The following is an 18851-nucleotide window of genomic DNA, read 5'->3' as shown; positions in this document are numbered from 1 at the left end:
GGGAAAGATTGAGGGCCCAAGGAGAAGGGGAAGACAGAGGACGAGATGGTTGGATAGTGTTCTCGAAGCTACCAGCATGAGTTTGACCAAACTGTGGGAGGCAGTGGAACACAGGAGTGCCTGGCGTGCTCTGGTCCAGGGGGTCACGAAGAGCCGGACACGACTAAACAACAACAACAACAAAAAGACCATGATGCAGTGGTCCTCTCTATGAGAGTGCCTGGGTAGCATCCTCATGTGCTTGAATATGTATTGTTTGGCTTGAGGACTGCAATCTCCTCAAGATCCAACTCGACAGCACCAGATTCTTACCAAACTCCTTTAAGCTTTTATGGCAGATGTCTCCATGGACCCCATGCAGTTTGCAGCTGGAGTAATGGCATCCCAGGTAGCTGCTAGACGCTCCCTGTGGCTAAAGTCCAGGAACGCTGAGGCTGCCTCTAAAGTAAACCTTTCCACTGAACCTTTCGGTCAGCTTTCAGAGAAGGGGTGTTGAAAGATGTCTTTATAGAATCAAAGATAAGAGAAAAGTATTGTTTCAATGCCTCAACTTCTTCCAATACCAAAGCCACAAAACGGTGAACCCAAGGACGGGTCCACACCCAGGGTGGGGAGTGGTTGGAGTCTGGCTGTTTTCCTTCCTGCCTGACAGATGTCAGTATCTGATTGCTGGGTTTTAGGAATTATTTCATAAGGTTATTTCATAAAATTAATTTCCATTACCCCCTCACGTTCATTCCCTCACCCTTGCCAAGAAACAAAGTACGTTTGCAAGCTGTTTAGACTTGTGTTTGCCATCTTCTGTTTGTGGGAACTGTTTTTTTTCAGTGGTCTGTGTTTGCCTGAGCTGGAGTCTGGACTAAGGATTCTGAGCTCCTGTGTTCTGATTCGATTCATGATGTCCAATCACAGAACATTTCAGGATTTGGGCCTCTGCCATTGGCCCTTGAACTCTGGGTCATGATTCGCAGCTTGGAAGTTTAGACAGCCAGTCACGTTGGGAGTGGGAGTGGCCCAGGCTTTCAGGAATGTATATAAGCAGTTGCTTTGCCCGTTTCTCAGTTATGTAGTTCAATAAAGGTTATTCCTGTTATCGCAATGTCTTGGCTTGTGGGAACCCACCTACGCCTTAGGAGCCATAACACCTGTTTCCTCAGATCAGCGCTTTCGCAGCTTCTAATCCGTATTTTTGGTTGTGCCAAAAAAAAACCTACCAAAAATGGTGTCCTATTCTCAATTTACATTTCCTCAATCATTATGTGGCTTACAAAGATTCAAAATGGAATCTCTGAACTCAGTCTGAGTGTCCTCACACCATGGAGTTTTCATTTTGAGTGTAGATTTTGAAGACGCATACCTTCATGTCCTGCCCATCCAGTGCACAAACAATAGCTTTGATTCTCCTGCATGACCACCATTTTCAAGAAGGGAATGTTTTTCTATCTCTGGAGAGAATAGCTAAAATCAAAGCTGCAGTCTCTTTCCTGATTGCCTTTCCTGATTCCTGTCGGCTAAACAGTTGGCAGTTACAGTATTCTAGATCTCTGCATGTCTGCCTACCAAATTACCTCCTGAGCAAAACATCACACCTGAACTTTACAGTGGTTTCTTTTACCTCACCAGTGGGCCATCACCTACAACATACATTTCCGATGCACTGTTAGTGAAGATATACAGTGGTACCTCGGGTTAAGTACTTAATTCGTTCCAGAGGTCTGTACTTAACCTGAAACTGTTCTTAACCTGAAGCACCACTTTAGCTAATGGGGCCTCCTGCTGCCGCCAGAGCACAATTTCTGTTCTCATCCTGAAGCAAAGTTCTTAACCTGAAGCACTATTTCTGGGTTAGCAGAGTCTGTAACCTGAAGCGTGTGTAACCCAAGATACCACTGTGGTCTATTGATCATAATTTCCTTGCCTTTCAGATATCTAGCACATTTCTTTGTTTAGATTTTTGAGCCATGGAGAGAGAAGGCAGACCTTTTTATTTCAGTGACTCCTTCAGTGTATGCTGCTTGGCGAATCCGGAAAACTGAGGAGTCGAATCTGCTTCACACAATTCTTTGCTCCTGCCTAGCATCACGTGATGAGGACATAGCCCATTCCATTGTCTATAAATAATAATAATTTGCAGTCTAAATTGAAGCCATTAGTAACTGCATCTGCTTTGCTGACAAACCAAGCTCTGTGACAAACCAAGACTTACCTTCAGTGTAATGAGTGAAATGACCTTGTTTCTTCCCCAGGTATTTGTCTCCCAGAGTTCTCAAAGCTGAGAGTACCTGATGATCATGCAATTTCAGATTTAGCTATGTATAATTATATAGAGGTAAGTTAAATATAGTTAAATAGAGAGTGGGTAGCAGCTGAACGATGAGAGATGATGTTTCCAGACATTTCTCTTGGTTGTTTCAGATGCGGGAGCATGTCAATTCAAAGTGGTTCATTTTCCGAAAGCACATTGACAACGTTCTTCACGCCCTCTTCCCCTCCACTATCATCCCTCTGTACACCATGGTAAGACCAGCAATAGCTATATTGCAGGGTTTCCCTTGTTTTCTTCATTCCCGGCTGCCATCCCCTCCACTTTCAGCGATGATCTGTATGATTTCGTAATCTGATGCAGGTCACATTCTCCAGAATTCGATACCATGAAGCTGTGCAAAGATGGAAATGGCAGAATAAGGTCAGTGGCAGCTTAGATGAATTTGTTTGGGCTGGGAGCATATTGTATTATGGGTGATATAGCCATGGGCGTAGCCAGGATTTTTGTATGGAGGTGGGGGGGGGGGAGAGGACAGGACTTGCTTAGGAGGGGCAGAACCAATGTCAGTTAGTTATTTCTATCGTTGTACTTGGTCTGGGGGGGCAGATGCCCCCTTGCCCCCCCCCCGGCTACGCCCATGGATATAGCCAACAAAGTCCTACTCAGAGTAGATCCTATAATGGAAAGGGGAGATTAAACACCTTTTACTCCCTTTCTTTGATGACTGCCCGTCTTCCACATCGTCTGCCACCACACCCCATTTGGTTCCCTCTAACCATGGGCTTTCCTGGGATCCAAGGTACATGTATACAAGGAGCAGCAGAGAGAGCAGTTTACCTCTCTCTCCCCAGAGACCAAAATAACTTGCTTTTGTCTGTCAAACTTATACACACACATAGCATAAACCAAGTGACGAGGCACATAAGAGTTTGGAATAAAATACAACCAAATGCACTCCTAATGGAGTTCAGAAAGAAAGGAAGAGAACAGAAGAGACAGAATGTTGCTCCAAAAAAAAAGAAAAAAGGAACCTGTGTTTTATTTGGCTTTATCAAGCTCTGTTTATATGGGTTTTATGCTCAGATATTAGTATCTGTTTAACAAAAGGCAGTGTACATTTAAAATAATGGGTGGAATCCAATTTATTCATAAATACCATTGATTTCAATGGGTTTACTCTGAGAATGATTATGTCTGGAGCCCATTGTGATTTTAGAATGGTTTTTAATATATGATTTATTAAATTAAATGTGGAGTGATATGTTATGCATACCTTAAAGCAACTTGTGCATTGTCTTTTGTATACAAATATTATAAATATATTTTATTGTGATCCTTGAAAGATTCTAAAATTTATTTTGAATGGTATCTTATGTAGTTAGCGGAATGGTCCAAAAGATTTAACTATAGACTAGTAAAAATATTGCAAACGATTTCCTCCTGCAACATTTTCTGACTCAAATTGGATTTCTTCTTAAAAGGTAATTAATAGAGGCCTCTTTCTCACTGTGGCTGTGACAGCAGTAAGTGGCATCTATCTGCTCAGAAATGGTATTAAGCTACAAAGTGCCGCATGTGCAGAGAACCTTTGGAAATGGACACTCAGCCTCAGAAAATTTGGAAATGTACCACTGGTTACCCAATAGTGTTAAAAGCAAGAGAGAGAGAGAGAGAGAGAGAGAGAGAGAGAGAGAGAGAGAGATGTATTCAGTGTTTTAATTTCACCTCTGCTTGGAAAGTCAGAACGTCAAAGTATTCCCAAAGGACTAACTGTGCTACATGGTGCTGGATCCAAGTGTTAGAATGACATCCACATGGAACCCAACAAGACACTTGCCATAGACTTGAGTGCCTTGCTGTCATCTTCCTAAAGAAATGTTATGTGTCCCTCAAGAGCCCGAGGGCCTGTAAGCTGTTCTTCCATACTTCCCCAAATACCAGCATCAACTTTTACACACAAGAGGACATGTATAAATTAACTGCATTTTGTGAGTTTTAGAAAAGCTATTAGCTTCACTGAACGAACTTGCAATAGATCTTTATCCAATTTTTTAAAAGCGTCAACCAGTTTCTTAAGTGACCAATTGAAGTACAATGTCAATGAGAATCAGCAATAAACTTGGCATATAAAATTCAGTTTTGTGTGGTGCTTTTTTGTCACATAGAAACTAATAAATATATATATAATTTCAAACTTGAGGCTTGCCTGCAGCACAATGGAGAATGTCTACGTATATGGAACATGTCACAATTCAATTTTCTTATTATCACTCTGAAACAGATGAAGGTTCCACCCATTCTCTACTTAAAATAAAGTTATGACCAATGATACAATCCTTTCCCTATCTTAAGTTTAGTCCAATAGATACTGCAGAGAATGTTAAGAGTGGACACAATGACACTCCAAAACAAGTCACATCATTTCAGGAATGGTGTTTTGAGATTTATTACTTCCAAATCATAGCCACACAACAGAGGTTTATACACTTGCAGTTATGTGCTCTCAAGCAATATTCTTCTTGCACCTGACAGCTTGGGAGCTTATTCACTTCAATACACAAGGCTAGAATGAAGGCTTTAGGTTCCGAGTGCCGTATTTCTTCACATGAGTACAGTGGTACCTCGGGTTACATACGCTTCAGGTTACAGACTCCACTAACCCAGAAACAGTACCTCGGGTTAAGAACTTTGCTTCAGGATGAGAACAGAAATCATGCAGCGGTGGTGCAGTGGCAGCAGGAGGCCCCATTAGTTAAAGTGGTGCTTCAGGTTAAGAACAGTTTCAGGTTAAGAACGGATCTCCGGAACGAATTAAGTTCTTAACCCAAGGTACCACTGTATTTTGTCTGTCTGTTTCTCTGAGATGTTTCAGTTTGACTGAGGTCTCTTTTGCGCTGATGGTCTTGTACAGAATTAAGAAGTTGTGGATTCATCATCCTGTCATGAGATTTATCTGCCCAGAAACCCAGAGCTAAAAGAAGATGACAGTTCTCCCTCCCTGCTAATGCCATTTAATAAGGCAGAAAAGGGCCGAGGGGGGGGGGTCAAGGTTTTACATCCTAGAAGAACTGACTGTGAACAACAGGGGACCCCATCAACCTAATATTCAATAGCGTAGAGCATGCTTATTGTTTCGTGTGCTTCCATAATATGTAGCACTGCAATGTTTAACTGATTATTTAACAGGAGCTTCTCAATTAGGTAGAAGATTTCTTCATCATTATTATTATTTTATATGTGCATTATAGAAGCACATATAAAAACTGTAGCTGGAAAGTTATGTCTTAAGAGGCATGAGCCCTTTTCTGTCACACAGGAGGGAAAACTTCTTTCAGATTATGCCTTTCTACAACGCATGCATGCATGGCTTACTACCACTGTGATATTAACCTCTGCTGTTGCAACAAATACTGTGTCTCTGTAGATGCTTGAATGGCCAGTCTACCTCTTTCCCTTCTATTTGGGTTTCAAGGGTTGACCTTTAACAGCTGATAACTGGAGGTGGTGCTCTGAGTGCCTTGGGCAGGATAAGTGGAAAGGCAAGTTGAGATCATTCCATGGTGTGTGTGATTAAGCAGTCTTAACAGGGAGACCTTTTAATGAAAAGAAAATCATCAGTATCAAAGCATGTTTGAAAAAAAGCCACACAAAGGGTTATTGAAAACACATGAGGTGACATGGATAGTGGTTGACAGGAGTAAAGGACAGTGGAGAATAAAGTCAATATCTTCTGCTTCTCTCCTGAAGAATTTCTTTGTGCTTTCACGTGTTGCTGTAGTTGAACTTCACTGGCCATTGAATCTGGGGTTCACAACAGTGGTCGTGGCACTCTTGAAAAGAGGATTGTCAGCCTGCCAATAAAAACATCACAAGTGTCTGTAGCTGCTGTTGCTGTTTTACTCGTTCAATAGTATTACTATTACTATCTCAGGCTACCACATTAAGTAAGTAGATCAAGTGGACAAATGTCACTGCAGCTTGGTGTCCTTTAACGATCTGACTGTCTATATACAGGGCTACTAAAAATAGTAGCCACTGATGAGGAAATGGGGACAGTTTACTCAAGGAGAGCTTCCATTGTAGATCAAACACTGACCCTCTTCTGCTGGTCTAGGAAGACAGGGAGGAGGTTGTGTGGCTGAACTTGCTGGTCTTTAGTCCTCTCCCATCACTTCCTCTATTCTACACCCAGCTAACGTATCTAATTTAATCTATGTGGCTAAAAAAGATCATTATATAGCACAGTAGCAAACCACAACTCCCTGTGTGGCTGAAATGCAGAGGAGCAACCCGACCATGCCACTTAACATAAATAGGACCCCATCAGTGGTTACTGCATCTCTGAATCTTTCTGAAGGCACATCTCCCTCCACAGAATAATTGTGTAATAATAATACTAGCAGTTATTATGATTGTGCCCTACCCTTCCCCCCAAATAAGCGCAGGACAGCAAACAAACAAACATCTTAAAAACAATTCCAGTGCATAGTCATTATGGGAAAGATCTCAGCTGAAAAGCCTTGTTGAAAGGAGAAGGTCTTCAGTAGCCACCCAAAATACAACCGTCTGTCGAGTATTCAAGGGGCTAGTTTCCAGAGGGCAGGTGTCACAACACTAAAGGCCTAATTCCTACACAGTGCAGAATGGACCTCCTGATAAGATGGTATCTACACGAGGTTCTCGCCTGCAGAACACACACTATTTATTTCAGGCAGTTAGGTCACAGTGTAAACGTAGCCTGTGTGTGCTAATGTGAGAAGCTTAGCTTCTCACACCTGAGCAGCTGAATTCAGGCCTGCCTGAGGTACTGGAACTGAAACAAAAGTTATGTCCCTGACGTCTCTCAAGAACTCGGAAGAAGGGGGGAAGAGCCAATGCCTTAGCAAGTCTTCTTCCAGCCCCTCCTGCTGAAAGGGAAGTGTCTTACATCGTTCCACTTAGCCTTGGACTTCTCTTTCTCAAATCGGTGATATTCCTTGCGATCAATCAGCTCCGTTACCAGCTTCCAAATCAGGAGGAGGAGGAGGCCGATAAGAGCCACGCCAGCAACGGTGCCCCCTACAATGGCTGCAACATTTGGGGGTTCTGGGCAATCTATGAAAAGAAGAAACAACGGAGAAGGTGCTCATCTGAAGGAGGAGGGAAAGGGTGGCATGTGCTGTAGGGCAGGAATGAGCATACCAGAGATCCAGGAAAGGTTGGAAGTCGATTCAATGAATGGGGCAGCTCCACATCAAGTATCTCTGTCTCTCCACCATGCAAAAGACTACTGAAACTGCTCCAGATAAATTGCAAGGAACTCTCTTAAGGCCACATATACTTCCCACTGGAGGAACCTTGCTCACCTGGCTATGTGGCCTCCACTCTGCTTCCTTTGCCTCTTACCTGGAGCTGGGTCCCCACCTGCACTCAGATAGCTGGGAAAGAAAACCACTCCCATCGGCCCCTCCATCTGCCACACCTTACAATTTGGAGGGCCATCTCCCTCTGAAGCCTTGGGGGACGCAGACCTCTGACATCCACAGTCTCTCTTCCTGTTCCAGTACCCCACCCCTCACAATGGGACTATATGGGGGAAGCTGGTGATTCTCTCATGTATCAATTCAAAGTTTTGGTGTTGACCTTTAAAGCCCTAAATGGCTTTGGCCCTGAATACCTGAAGGAGCATCTCTCGGCTTCAAGGGCCTTCCGGCAGTTCCTTTATTGCGAGAAGTGAGATTACAGGGAACCAGACAGAGTGATGTCTGCCCTGTGGAATGCCCTCTCTTCAGATGTGAAGGAAACAAACATTTATATGATCTTCGATTGACATCTGAAGGCAGCCCTGTTTTGGGAAGCTTTGAATGTGTGATGGTTTTGTGTATTCTGCTGGAAGCCACCCAGAGAGGCTGGGGCAACCCTGTCAGATGGGTGGGGTACAAAACATTTATTGTTTATTGTTATTAAGCCACTGAGCCCTGGTGCTAGGACCAGAGCATGGAACAGGTGTTGCAGCTGGTGGCCCCTTCCCTCACATACCTTTTAAAGGTTCCACTTTAACGGAGTATCTCTCCTCTCCATCCAACTGAAACATAGAGAAGGAGATCCAGCAATTCTGAGAATCTTTCTCCTTGCATTCTTTACTTCTGGACATCACATTATCTCTCAGAATAATGTGTGAACAAGCTTGAGAGCAATTCTTCTGAAATGGACCACTCTGAAAGTAACGGCACTCAACACACGATCTGGAAAATCAACAAGAATCATGTCTCCAAGAAGAGTTGCTTAGCAAGACAGATATGCAATGGATCTATACTACATAACAGAAATCTAATATTCAGTGCAGTTACAGCCAGAGATATGAAGGAAGCCAGTATTGTCATCCTCACACTGCAGATGATAATAATAATAATAATAATAATAATAATAATAATAATAATAATAATAATAATAATAATAATAATTTATTTATACCCCGCCCATATGGCTGGGCTTCCCCAGCCACTCTGGGCGGCTCCCAACCAAATATTAAAATACAGTAATACATCAAACATTAAAAGCTTCCCTAAACAAATGCAGAGGAGATGCAAAGGAGGCAGGGACTCTGAGAAAAAAGAGGCTTGTCTAAGCCCAGGCTGTGAGTTAGCTGAGCACCTCTGAAATTCCCACAGCGATTTCATGTACATGTTAAAAAGGGAACTCTGCTGGACTCCACAGAATGAATTTGACCTATCTAATTTGGCTATCTAATTAAATATACAAGGAAGTGAACAACTACCAAGAAAACCCAGCACAGTTAATTTTTCTCCAGATTGTTTGTGGGTTATCCAAAACCATGACTGCTGAAGCTCTACTACAACATCAGCTGCAGACCAAGAAAGGTACCGTCACGTTCTAAAGGATTCCCGTGTGGTTAAGAAGCAGAGCCAGGGAAATTTGTTAGAGGCAAGAGAATTCCACCAGGAAATATAGATCTAACCCAAGTGAGAACACAAAGGAACAGCAACTTGCTCTTTAGACATTCATCCCATGCCAACTTGCCAGCACCACCTTGGGCAAACTCCAGACAGGACCAGCCCCATGTGCCCAGGCACTGGTTGTCCTCTAAGTGACAGAAGTTTTTCATCCCTTTATCTAGCTTTGTTAAGGTAGGTTTATGTCTATGTTTTATCATACTGTATTAATGTTTCATTTCTGCCTAAATTGCCTTCACCTTATTGGTGTGTTTGATGGTCTAATGTTGGAGAGAGGAAGACAGAATAACTGAGCTATAAAAGCCCAGACTTTAAATGAGACTTCTGTACAAGAAAAGCAAAAAACGAGGCAGTGCAGAATCAGTTTCCCCCACCCAGCCCTGTTACCTGCAGATACACTGCCTATTCTAAAGGCAAGACTTTTAAATACTGACATGCAAAGGACAGTAATTTTCACTGTGGTCCCTCTCATATCACTTACACGTGTCTGGGACAGGGTGATGGACAGCCTTCGCAATCTTCACAGTGTGGAAGCTGATAGCCTGGTTTACATTGGCATGTGTTGCACAGACATTCCCCACGGCCACTGCAGACGGTCTCATTGATGTTCAAGCAACCGTCTGTTGAAGTTTCACATTGGCAGGCGCTGCCGCCATAGCCAGGATTGCATTTGCATTTCCCACAATCACACCGTCCTCGTACTAGAAAGAGAAGGTGGAGAGTTCAGGACAGAACGCATTCCCCATATTTGCAATTCTGTTGGAAAACCCAAGTTTGCCAGTAAGTACAATTTAATTGCACTCTACTCTGCAAAGTCACATTCCATAGTAAGAAGCCATCTTGGTATCACCTGCAAAACACTGAAATTACCTTTCATGAAAGAATAGGCTGCCATTGTAAAACGATGCAAGTGTTTTAGAAGTCTTAGAAGAAAAACTAATATGTAATATTCACACCTGGATGATGGTAAGCCATTATATGAAACAAAGGCAGATTGATAGCAGCTTGGCTAGCTTCCAAATTATTGTGCTATTCAAACAACTCTCCCTAAGAATAACAGAATCACAAAATTGTTGACTTGGAGGAGCCCAAAGGATCATCTAATCCAACCTCCTGCAATGCGGGTATCTCAACCTCTGCTTAAAAAGCTCTAAGGAAGGAGAGTTCACCACCTTCCAAGAGAGCCTCTTCCACTGTCCCACAACTCTTACCGTCAGAAAGCTCTTCCTAATGTTTTGTCAGAATCTCCTTTCTTGTTTGAATCTATTGGTTCAGATCCTACCCTCCGTAGCAGCAGAGAACAAACTTGCTCCATCTTCTGTGTGACAGCCCCTTAAGATGTTTGAAAATTACTATCGTATCTCCTCTCAGTCTCCTCTTTTCCAGGCTAAACAGACCCAGCTCAACAACTCTGCCCAAAAAATGTCTGTGTCCGGATTTTCACCTTTTCTGCATGTTCTGCACACGTTTCAGCTTGCCAACATCCTCCTTAAATTGTAGTGCCCAGAACTGGACACAGGACTCCAGGCAAGTTCTGACCAACGCAGAAGACTTCCCTTGATCTGGACACTAGACTTCAGTTGATGCAGCCAAGAACAGAATTAGCTTTTTTTGCTGCTGCATCACACTGTTGACTCATGTTAAGCTTGTGGTCCACTAAAACCCCTAAATACTGTGTGCCCTTTAAGAGCTTGTAGTAGAAAATGTAGCTTGCTGGAACCCGGGAACAGGAAGCTGGGAGAAGTAAAGCAAAGGAGTCAAGGATATTTCCACATCCCGCAGTCGTCAGCTACTCACTTTCTCCGCCACAAAGTTGACCATTGTGAATCTCACAGTTCATGTTGTCACACTCGCAAAAAGAACCATAGATCTTCTTCTTGGATGCTTCATCGGTGTGGCAAACACACTGCCCACACACACAGTCGCCCAGGCCGGAGCAGGTGACGGAGGCATTGTCCTTGCGGCAACTCTTCTCCAGTTCCTTGCTGGATTTGCCTCCAGTTTGACAATCACAATTCTTTCCAATAAAGCCAGGAAAACAGCTGACATGAGAGAATAAATGCTCAGAATAGGAAAGGCTTACTAAGCAATACTTGTTTGTGTTGGAGGGTTGATTTGCCTGAACTCGCACAGATTTATTGGTTTATTGTAATTATAACCCACATTTTCCCATTACAGAACCCACGGCAGCATATTCCCAGAAGGTCACCCATCCAGGCACAGACCAGACCTGGACAATGGTCTGACAGGCCAAATGTGGAGACCTGGGGGCTCTGTCAGCCCTCACCCTAGTCCAAGCCCAGAGTGGCTTGAGAATTTGGCAGGAAAAAAGTCTCAAGGTCTTTTTCCCAATTGTCCTCATGCCAAATTCTCAAATTCTCCTTTTCATTTTAGGAAAACTTATACTCAAGCAGTCTGCACATTCTGTGAAAACAGATGTTGTTCCCAGACTGCATAAAACTGCAGGTGCAGATGTGGGACATGCATAAGCAGTTATTCATATAGTGATCATGGTTAACCTTTCCCAGTAGGACTGGCATATCCCCTTGTGATTTGGTGAAGTGGTTTGATTACCTGCAGATTCCACAATCTACTTTCCCATGTCCACTGCAGTCAGAGCTACTTGATATTTCCTCATCACATTCGCAGTTGCATCGACCGCGCATGTGCACAGCAAGGGAGTCTGTGAAACCGAGAGCCCGGATGGTAACTGTTTGGTTGTCAATGCATTTGGTTGCTGTAACTTTCACCTGGAAAGTAATCTGTAAGAAAACAAAGAACTCCATTAAATATTCTCCATTAAATGTAAAAACCGCTAGGAAAGCACGAAGGAGTGCATTTATAAATAAAGGACTGAGCATGCTAACAGTCAGAAGGATGTAAGTGCAAAAAAAGACACTGTTCTTCTGCAAGTAGAATTGCAATGGACCTTCCATGTGTTTGGGCAGTATGCCTCACTTTGTTCCACCCAAACCAGTGAGTGTAAAGTTGCCATGTGGACAGGAAAGGGAAAACTCACCCCCCTCTTTTCTTGTGGGCGTGTAAACACACAGCCATTAAGTGTGGTTGCTGCCTTCTGCAGACACTCCTCCTAAAATACTGTTTGCTTTTTATTTTTTATCTTATTTATGTATGTTGTTTTCAGAGATTTCTATTCATTTATATTACTTAAAGTAGTGTAACCTGTTTTCCTGTGATTGATATGATCATGATGGTTGAAACAACAACAGCAACTTATTGTTTATACCCTGCCCATCTGACTGGCTTGCCCCAGCCACTCTGGGCAACTTCCAATATATATAAAAACATAATAAAATATCAAACATTTTAAAAAACTTCCCTATACAGGGTTGCCTTCTGATGTCTTCTAAAAGTCAGATAGTTATTTATCTACTTGACATCTGATGGGAGGGTGTTCCACAGGGTGGGTGCCACCACCGAGAAGGCCCTCTGCCTGGTTCCCTATGACTTCGCTTCTCATAGTGAGGGAGCCGCCAGAAAGCCCTCGGAGCTAGACCTCAGTGTCCGGGCTGAACGATGGGGGTGGAGATGCTCCTTCAGGGATACAGGGTCAAGGCGGTTTAAAGCTCAGCATCAACACTTTGAATTGTGCTTGGAAATGTGCTGGGAGCCAATGTAACTCTACATAATGAAATAAATGTTGGGTGTAGTGAAGGGTTAACCTTCTATGCCTCAAGCCTGAAGGGACGGGCAGTTCAGCCGCTGCAAGGAGAGAGAGAGGATGCAGCTTAACACGGATGGCTGTTGAAGACTGTAAATACGCTATTTTGTTTCCAATAAAGAGATATTAGGATAGAATAAACGTCTGGACTTATTTACTGCCCTTTCTACACAAAGACACTGTGCAATTCTGCTAATTGCTTTATGACGCTCCGAAGCTACACTGCGTAAACAGGAGCTGCAGAGGTTCGCAAGGGAAGTGTGGCTGGGCACCAAACAATAAAGCAATAAATCTTATCAATAATAAAGCCTACATATTGCTTAAAGTAACAGGCTTAACCCAGCTGCAACTTTTAAGGGGTTTGGGAAAGGAGAATAAGTGAAGACCCTTCTCCCAAGCAGCGGTATTGGAAGAAATGCACACTGCTCTTTTCTCTCCACATACAGAGCAGCAGCAATCAGAACAGCTTTAGATAGAAACAGAAAAGTCTTCTCCTACCTGATCATTTATCTTCACGTTGTCACATTCCCCTCTTGGTTTATCCTTGGTGTGTATTTGGTTAGGGCAGAAGGAATCATACGTGATTTTGATGAAGTTTGGCAATGGGCCATGGTCCAAAATAATTTTGGAAGACAAACTCTGCAAGGAAATGAGAATAAGGAAGAGGTGAGAATAGGAGCCCAAGTCTCCAGCAAGGGAGAAAAATATGAGAATTAATTGTAACTTCCGTTCCCACTGCCTCAGTTCTTCTGTTGGAAAAGATGAGCCTTGAGAGAAGAAGGGAGCCAGGGCCAATATCTCTAACGGTTATGCACTTTCTTTATTGAACTGTCAGGTCAACACAGTGATGCTTAAGTGAACATGTTTGAAGCAGAGGCAGGCAGAGGCAGAGGCAGAGGCAGGGGTTTTCCTGCAATATAGCCATGAGAAGAATTTCCCAAGGGACAAAAGGACTATGTCAGGGACATAGCCTGCTGACAAGCTAAAAAACCTTTGCTACTGGGTGTGTACTGGCTAGATCAGGGGTCTGCAACCTTTAAGACAAAAAGAGCCACTTGGACCCGTTTCCGAAGGAAAAAAAAACTGGGAGCCGCAAAACTCGTCATTATAAAAATAACTTTTTTGTCACTTTTTTATTATTTCTTTGTTTGACCCCTCAGAATTACTCCTCCTCATAGAAATAAACGTTAAATTAACAAGTTACCTTTTTGTGTGTGTGTGTGTTCTTCACTCCCCTTCAAAACAGTGACCAGCGTACATGCCCCTTACAATGTAGCGGGTGGGTGGGAAGGTGATATCGGGACGGTGCGTGACTAACACACGCACTGCCCCCATGCGATGTCACAGCCAGTACAGCGCCCACCACAGTGGGGAGTGTTGGGGCGCACAATGCGCCTTCTCCCCTCGCTAGTATCCGCCCCGGAGCTGCGGCAAAGGTGTAAAAGAGCCACATGCGGCTCCAGAGTTGCAGACCCCTGGGCTAGATGTAACCAAGAGCAGATAACAGTATTTGGCCCGTGGGTCACTTTCAATGTGCCACAGCAAAGCTGATTAGTGCCTTTAAGAAGCTCAAGCAAGGAAAAGAGAAATGTGTTACTGGGAAAGGAAGTTTAGGATTGGTTCAACCAAGGAAATTACAGTGCGATGCAGGTCAACTAGTGTTAAGCTTTGAGAAAGTGAATTTGATCACTTGTTCATGCTAATTAAGACCCTGCCCTTATAAACCGGCAACTCACAAAAATATGGTTTACAGCGAAGAAAGGAAGAAAGCATTTGCAACTGTTCAAATGACCTCCTCCTGTTTCTAGTTTAATAGAAGGAAAGCATGTCAATTGTTGACCATTTTCTCCCTCAGCTACTATTATAGCTGCTTTTTCTTTGGTTTCATTCCTTTTTTAGGCTTGGTGAGCGCTTTAATCAGGGAAGCTTTTTAAAGGGGAGATGGAGAAAGGAAGGGGGAAAGGTAGAGCAGGGTGGGGGGCAGCTATCCCCTGAAAACTGATTTGGAAATCTGAACCAAATCTGCATAATTGTGAGAAAGGTACACAAACATGCTTCATGTGCAAAGTCTGGCTGGCTTAAATATATATATTGTAAAGAATTAAAATGATAATATCAGTAACACTTACATCATAGGCACGCTGGATGAGTTGGATGATATTATTTGAGTCTTCCTGCAGCTCTCCCACAGCAGATTTGGGAATCATTTCACTGAGTTTCTATCAACAAAGAACAAATGAATTGAAAGCATTGTCTCACTCTATTAAATAGAATGCCTACCAGATTATAATGCAAGAGCAAAGCAGTAAATATCCATTGTCCTAATTATTCCATGTATATTGCTCAAATTATAGACTTAGGCATTTATTTTATTTTATTTTATTTTATTTATACCCCTCCCTCCCCGGCCAAGACTAGCCTCAGGGCTGCTAACATCAGGGATAAAAACAATTGATTAAAATACAACTTAAAAACAAGATTAAAATACTACTTAAAATGCAGCCTCATTTATTATTATTATTATTATTATTATTATTATTATTATTATTATTATTATTAATCTAATAATTATTTTCTCCACAGACATTGTTTACTTAACCTTCTTTACTGCTGGTAGTTTTACTTACCCGATAGGTATCAACCATTTTACTGGTAACAGCAAAAATGGGCTGGATATTGTTTTCTTCAAGTTTTTGAACCAACTGACCAACAGATGGATAGTCCTGTGTAACAAAGGAAACAGTATTTAGGGCTCGCTCTCCAAGTTAGTGAAGATCCTGGTGGGATCTTGCCAGCTAGATCTGGCCTGAAAAGAATCCCTCTGGCCCTTCAGTCTGGCCCCTCCCTCCCGGGTTCCTAAGGGCAGGGCCACTGGCGTAGCTAAAGCAGAGAGACTGTCAGTCAACTGTCGTCTGACCTCCCGTTCTCACCGCACACACCAACACACTGGTGCTCCATCCCCCAGAGAAACAGAGCAGCGCTCTCAACATGTTGCTCATTCCTGTGCAGCAGAGATTATGAGAGATGGCACTGATGAAAACAGAAGCAAAGGCGGCAGGGGAACTGCTGGAGGAGCCCAGCCCCATCCTTCTCATCCACTGTGCTCTTGGATTTGTTCCCTGGCACCAAAAGAAAGGTGGCTCTCTACAGGAAACAAAGGTATCCCCATCGCAATCGATGGCTCAGCTTCCCAAGGTCTGGCCTTGGATGCCACAAGCACACACACACACCAGGTTAACAAACAGCTTGGTTTACAGATCTATTGAACCCTTAAAACAAAAAAACATGGACCCCTTGTCTTTCTGCTTAAGAAAAGAGTTCTTAGAAAATTAAGAGGACTTTCCCTAATATAGCAGCTGTATGGGTTGCCCAGTCGGCTCCAGTCTAAAATAGTAAATCCAGTAAGGTAAAGGGCAGGTACTTTATAAAATGTGCTGCCTACTCTGAGTACTTACATATTCATTGCTCCTTTTATACATATTTTCCTCCAGGTGGCATTTCCCATCATAAGGGGTTAAGATGGCTCCAAGTTTACCATCCCCAGCAAAATGGAAGCCATCATCTGTCGTATACACCAGTAAGCGTGTTACATTTTTCCAACCAATCTTATCCTGGATTGAAAAAGCAAGCAGATTAAAAAAACAAACCACACTGGGTGAAAGATTCCTGCTTTGCAGCGGCTGGGACTAGATGACCCTTGGGGTCCCTTCCAACTCTGCAATTCTAAGATTCTATGATTCTACATAAAATCAGAGCTGAAAGGGACACAATGTCTGTCCAGATCTCCGTCCTAAGACAGGATAACCTATGTATACACTAAAATGGCTTTAATAGGTTTAAATATCCACCTGTACATTTTGGACCTTTATGACCAGTTTGTTCTCCTGCCATTATTTTATGGAACATTTTAATAATGCTGCCACAAAACGGCCACTATATAATTAATTAACCCATTGTTTCTTGTATTTTGGAGACTAATCAATCTTTATTTTTATGAAGGTTTTATACAGGCAGGTTGTTTTTATCTTTTGTGCTGTTGTTTTATCTCATTTGTCATGAGTTTATTTTATTACTCTATTTCCTTTTTAATATTTCTCTTATCTTATTTATTGTAATATTTTACCGTATTTTTCGCCCTATAGGACGCACCGTCCCATAAGACGCACCTAGTTTTTTGGGGGGGAAATAAAGGGAAAAAATTATTTCCCCCCCCCAGGCGCGGGGCTGGGGCAGCCCGAGCTTCCCCCGACCCCAGCCCCCAAACAGGCAGCTCTCTGCAAGCCGTGGGAGCCCAGCGGTGGTTCCCACTGCTTGAGGAGAGATCCGCGAAGCCTGGACGCGCTGAGATCAGCGCGCGCAGGCTTCGGGATGCCGGCAACTCTCCCCAAGCAGCGGGAACGTTCCCGCTGCTTGCGGAGAGATCTGCGAAGCCTGGACGCGCTGAGGTCAGCGCGCGCAGGCTTCGGGATGCCGGCAACTCTCCCCAAGCAGCGGGAACGTTCCCGCTGCTTGCGGAGAGATCTGCGAAGCCTGGACGCGCTGAGGTCAGCGCGCGCAGGCTTCGGGATGCCGGCAACTCTCCCCAAGCAGCGGGAACGTTCCCGCTGCTTGGGGAGAGATCCGCGAAGCCTGGACGCGCTGAGGTCAGCGCGCGCAGGCTTCGGGATGCCGGCAACTCTCCCCAAGCAGCGGGAACGTTCCCGCTGCTTGCGGAGAGATCCGCGAAGCCTGGACGCGCTGAGGTCAGCGCGCGCAGGCTTCGGGATGCCGGCAACTCTCCCCAAGCAGCGGGAACGTTCCCGCTGCTTGGGGAGAGATCCGCGAAGCCTGGACGCGCTGAGGTCAGCGCGCGCAGGCTTCGGGATGCCGGCAACTCTCCCCAAGCAGCGGGAACGTTCCCGCTGCTTGGGGAGGGATCCGCGAAGCCTGGACGCGTTGAGATCAGCGCGCGCAGGCTTCGGGATGCCGGCAACTCTCCCCAAGCAGCGGGAACGTTCCCGCTGCTTGCGGAGGGATCCGCGAAGCCTGGACGCGCTGAGGTCAGCGCGCGCAGGCTTCGGGATGCCGGCAACTCTCCCCAAGCAGCGGGAACGTTCCCGCTGCTTGAGGAGAGGTCCGCGAAGCCTGGAGAGCGAGAGGGGTCGGTGCGCACCTACCGCTCTCGCTCTCCAGGCTTCAGCAAAAGCCTGCATTCGCCCCATAAGACGCACCCACATTTCCCCTTCATTTTTGGAGGGGAAAAAGTGCGTCTTATAGGGCAAAAAATACGGTAATTTAATTTGTAACAATACAACAACAATAATAAAGACCTTGCCTAGCATCTCTCTAGGCCTTCAGCACTGAGCCTAAATACATCATTAAAAGCAACAGCATATCTTGACAACATTATGATTATCGGGGGGAACTCTCTTCCACTTTGGACAGGAATCCATGGTCCCCCAAATTCAACTTCCTCACTCCCCAAGAGCACTTTGTTGTGGTGCCTGTTCCCATAAGGTACTCTTACCCCACAGACAGCGGCTTGCATCATGGCGTCGAGTCCTCCCTCTGGTGCGTCAAGATTCCCGGATATATCCTGCTTCCCGACTTCTTCTTTAAACTTCTCTACCCTGTCTGTGAGGCTGAGCACATGTCTGAAAGCAAATGGTGGCTGACATTTGGTCTCCTTGCTTGGACAAGGGTTCTGCAGCTTCTCTGGGTGGGTGTTAACAAAGGGCAAGACAGTCTTGTCCACAAAGGCGCCAAACCCTAAGGGAACACAAGGAAAGTGCCGCTGAAAAGAAGGGTCCAAAATGGTTATCGTCACTGGAGATATATAGAGAGGGAAGAACTCTAAACCACTGAGGGGGATAGGGCAGTCAATATACTCTGCAATTGTTTAAAATAAATTTAAAGTTAAATAGAGGAATACAAGTGGAAAGAGCTGGGATTACAAAAGGGGTATCATTTG

The 18851-nt window shown here is 44.2% G+C and overlaps 2 protein-coding genes and 1 long non-coding RNA gene across 7 annotated transcripts in view; 2 read left to right on the top strand and 1 right to left on the bottom strand.

Annotated features, from left to right (window-relative positions):
* Positions 1–5656, top strand: part of KMO (kynurenine 3-monooxygenase) — a 30466-nt gene extending 24810 nt beyond the window's left edge. For 2 of the 3 annotated variants that reach the window (XM_082198115.1, XM_082198116.1), the window contains 5 exons: positions 2247–2329; positions 2416–2517; positions 2627–2686; positions 3748–3913; positions 3944–5656. In XM_082198115.1, the coding sequence (XP_082054241.1) occupies positions 2247–2329; positions 2416–2517; positions 2627–2686; positions 3748–3912 (410 nt within the window). In that variant the 3' untranslated portion in view covers position 3913; positions 3944–5656. The other variant, XM_082198117.1, reaches the window with a different exon arrangement.
* Positions 1901–2121, top strand: LOC309525588. The gene is made up of 2 exons (XR_014216444.1): positions 1901–1992; positions 2041–2121. It is a non-coding gene; the product is annotated as an uncharacterized lncRNA (long non-coding RNA).
* ITGB2 (integrin subunit beta 2) overlaps positions 4685–18851 on the bottom strand; it is a 42637-nt gene continuing 28470 nt past the window's right edge. For all 3 annotated transcript variants that reach the window (XM_082237667.1, XM_082237666.1, XM_082237668.1), the window contains 11 exons: positions 18408–18649; positions 16357–16512; positions 15529–15624; positions 15031–15120; positions 13400–13540; positions 11794–11981; positions 11017–11261; positions 9701–9920; positions 8285–8490; positions 7194–7360; positions 4685–6117 (listed from right to left, as the gene is read on the bottom strand). In XM_082237667.1, coding sequence (XP_082093793.1) covers positions 6052–6117; positions 7194–7360; positions 8285–8490; positions 9701–9920; positions 11017–11261; positions 11794–11981; positions 13400–13540; positions 15031–15120; positions 15529–15624; positions 16357–16512; positions 18408–18649 — 1817 coding nt within the window. In that variant the 3' untranslated portion in view covers positions 4685–6051. The remainder of the gene's footprint in view (positions 6118–7193; positions 7361–8284; positions 8491–9700; positions 9921–11016; positions 11262–11793; positions 11982–13399; positions 13541–15030; positions 15121–15528; positions 15625–16356; positions 16513–18407; positions 18650–18851) is intronic.

Source organism: Podarcis vaucheri (genome assembly GCF_965113315.1).
Source record: "Podarcis vaucheri genome assembly, chromosome: 1".
Taxonomy (NCBI): domain Eukaryota; kingdom Metazoa; phylum Chordata; class Lepidosauria; order Squamata; family Lacertidae; genus Podarcis; species Podarcis vaucheri.
Note: the sequence above shows the minus strand (reverse complement) of the source record. Positions and strands in the feature narration are given on the sequence as shown.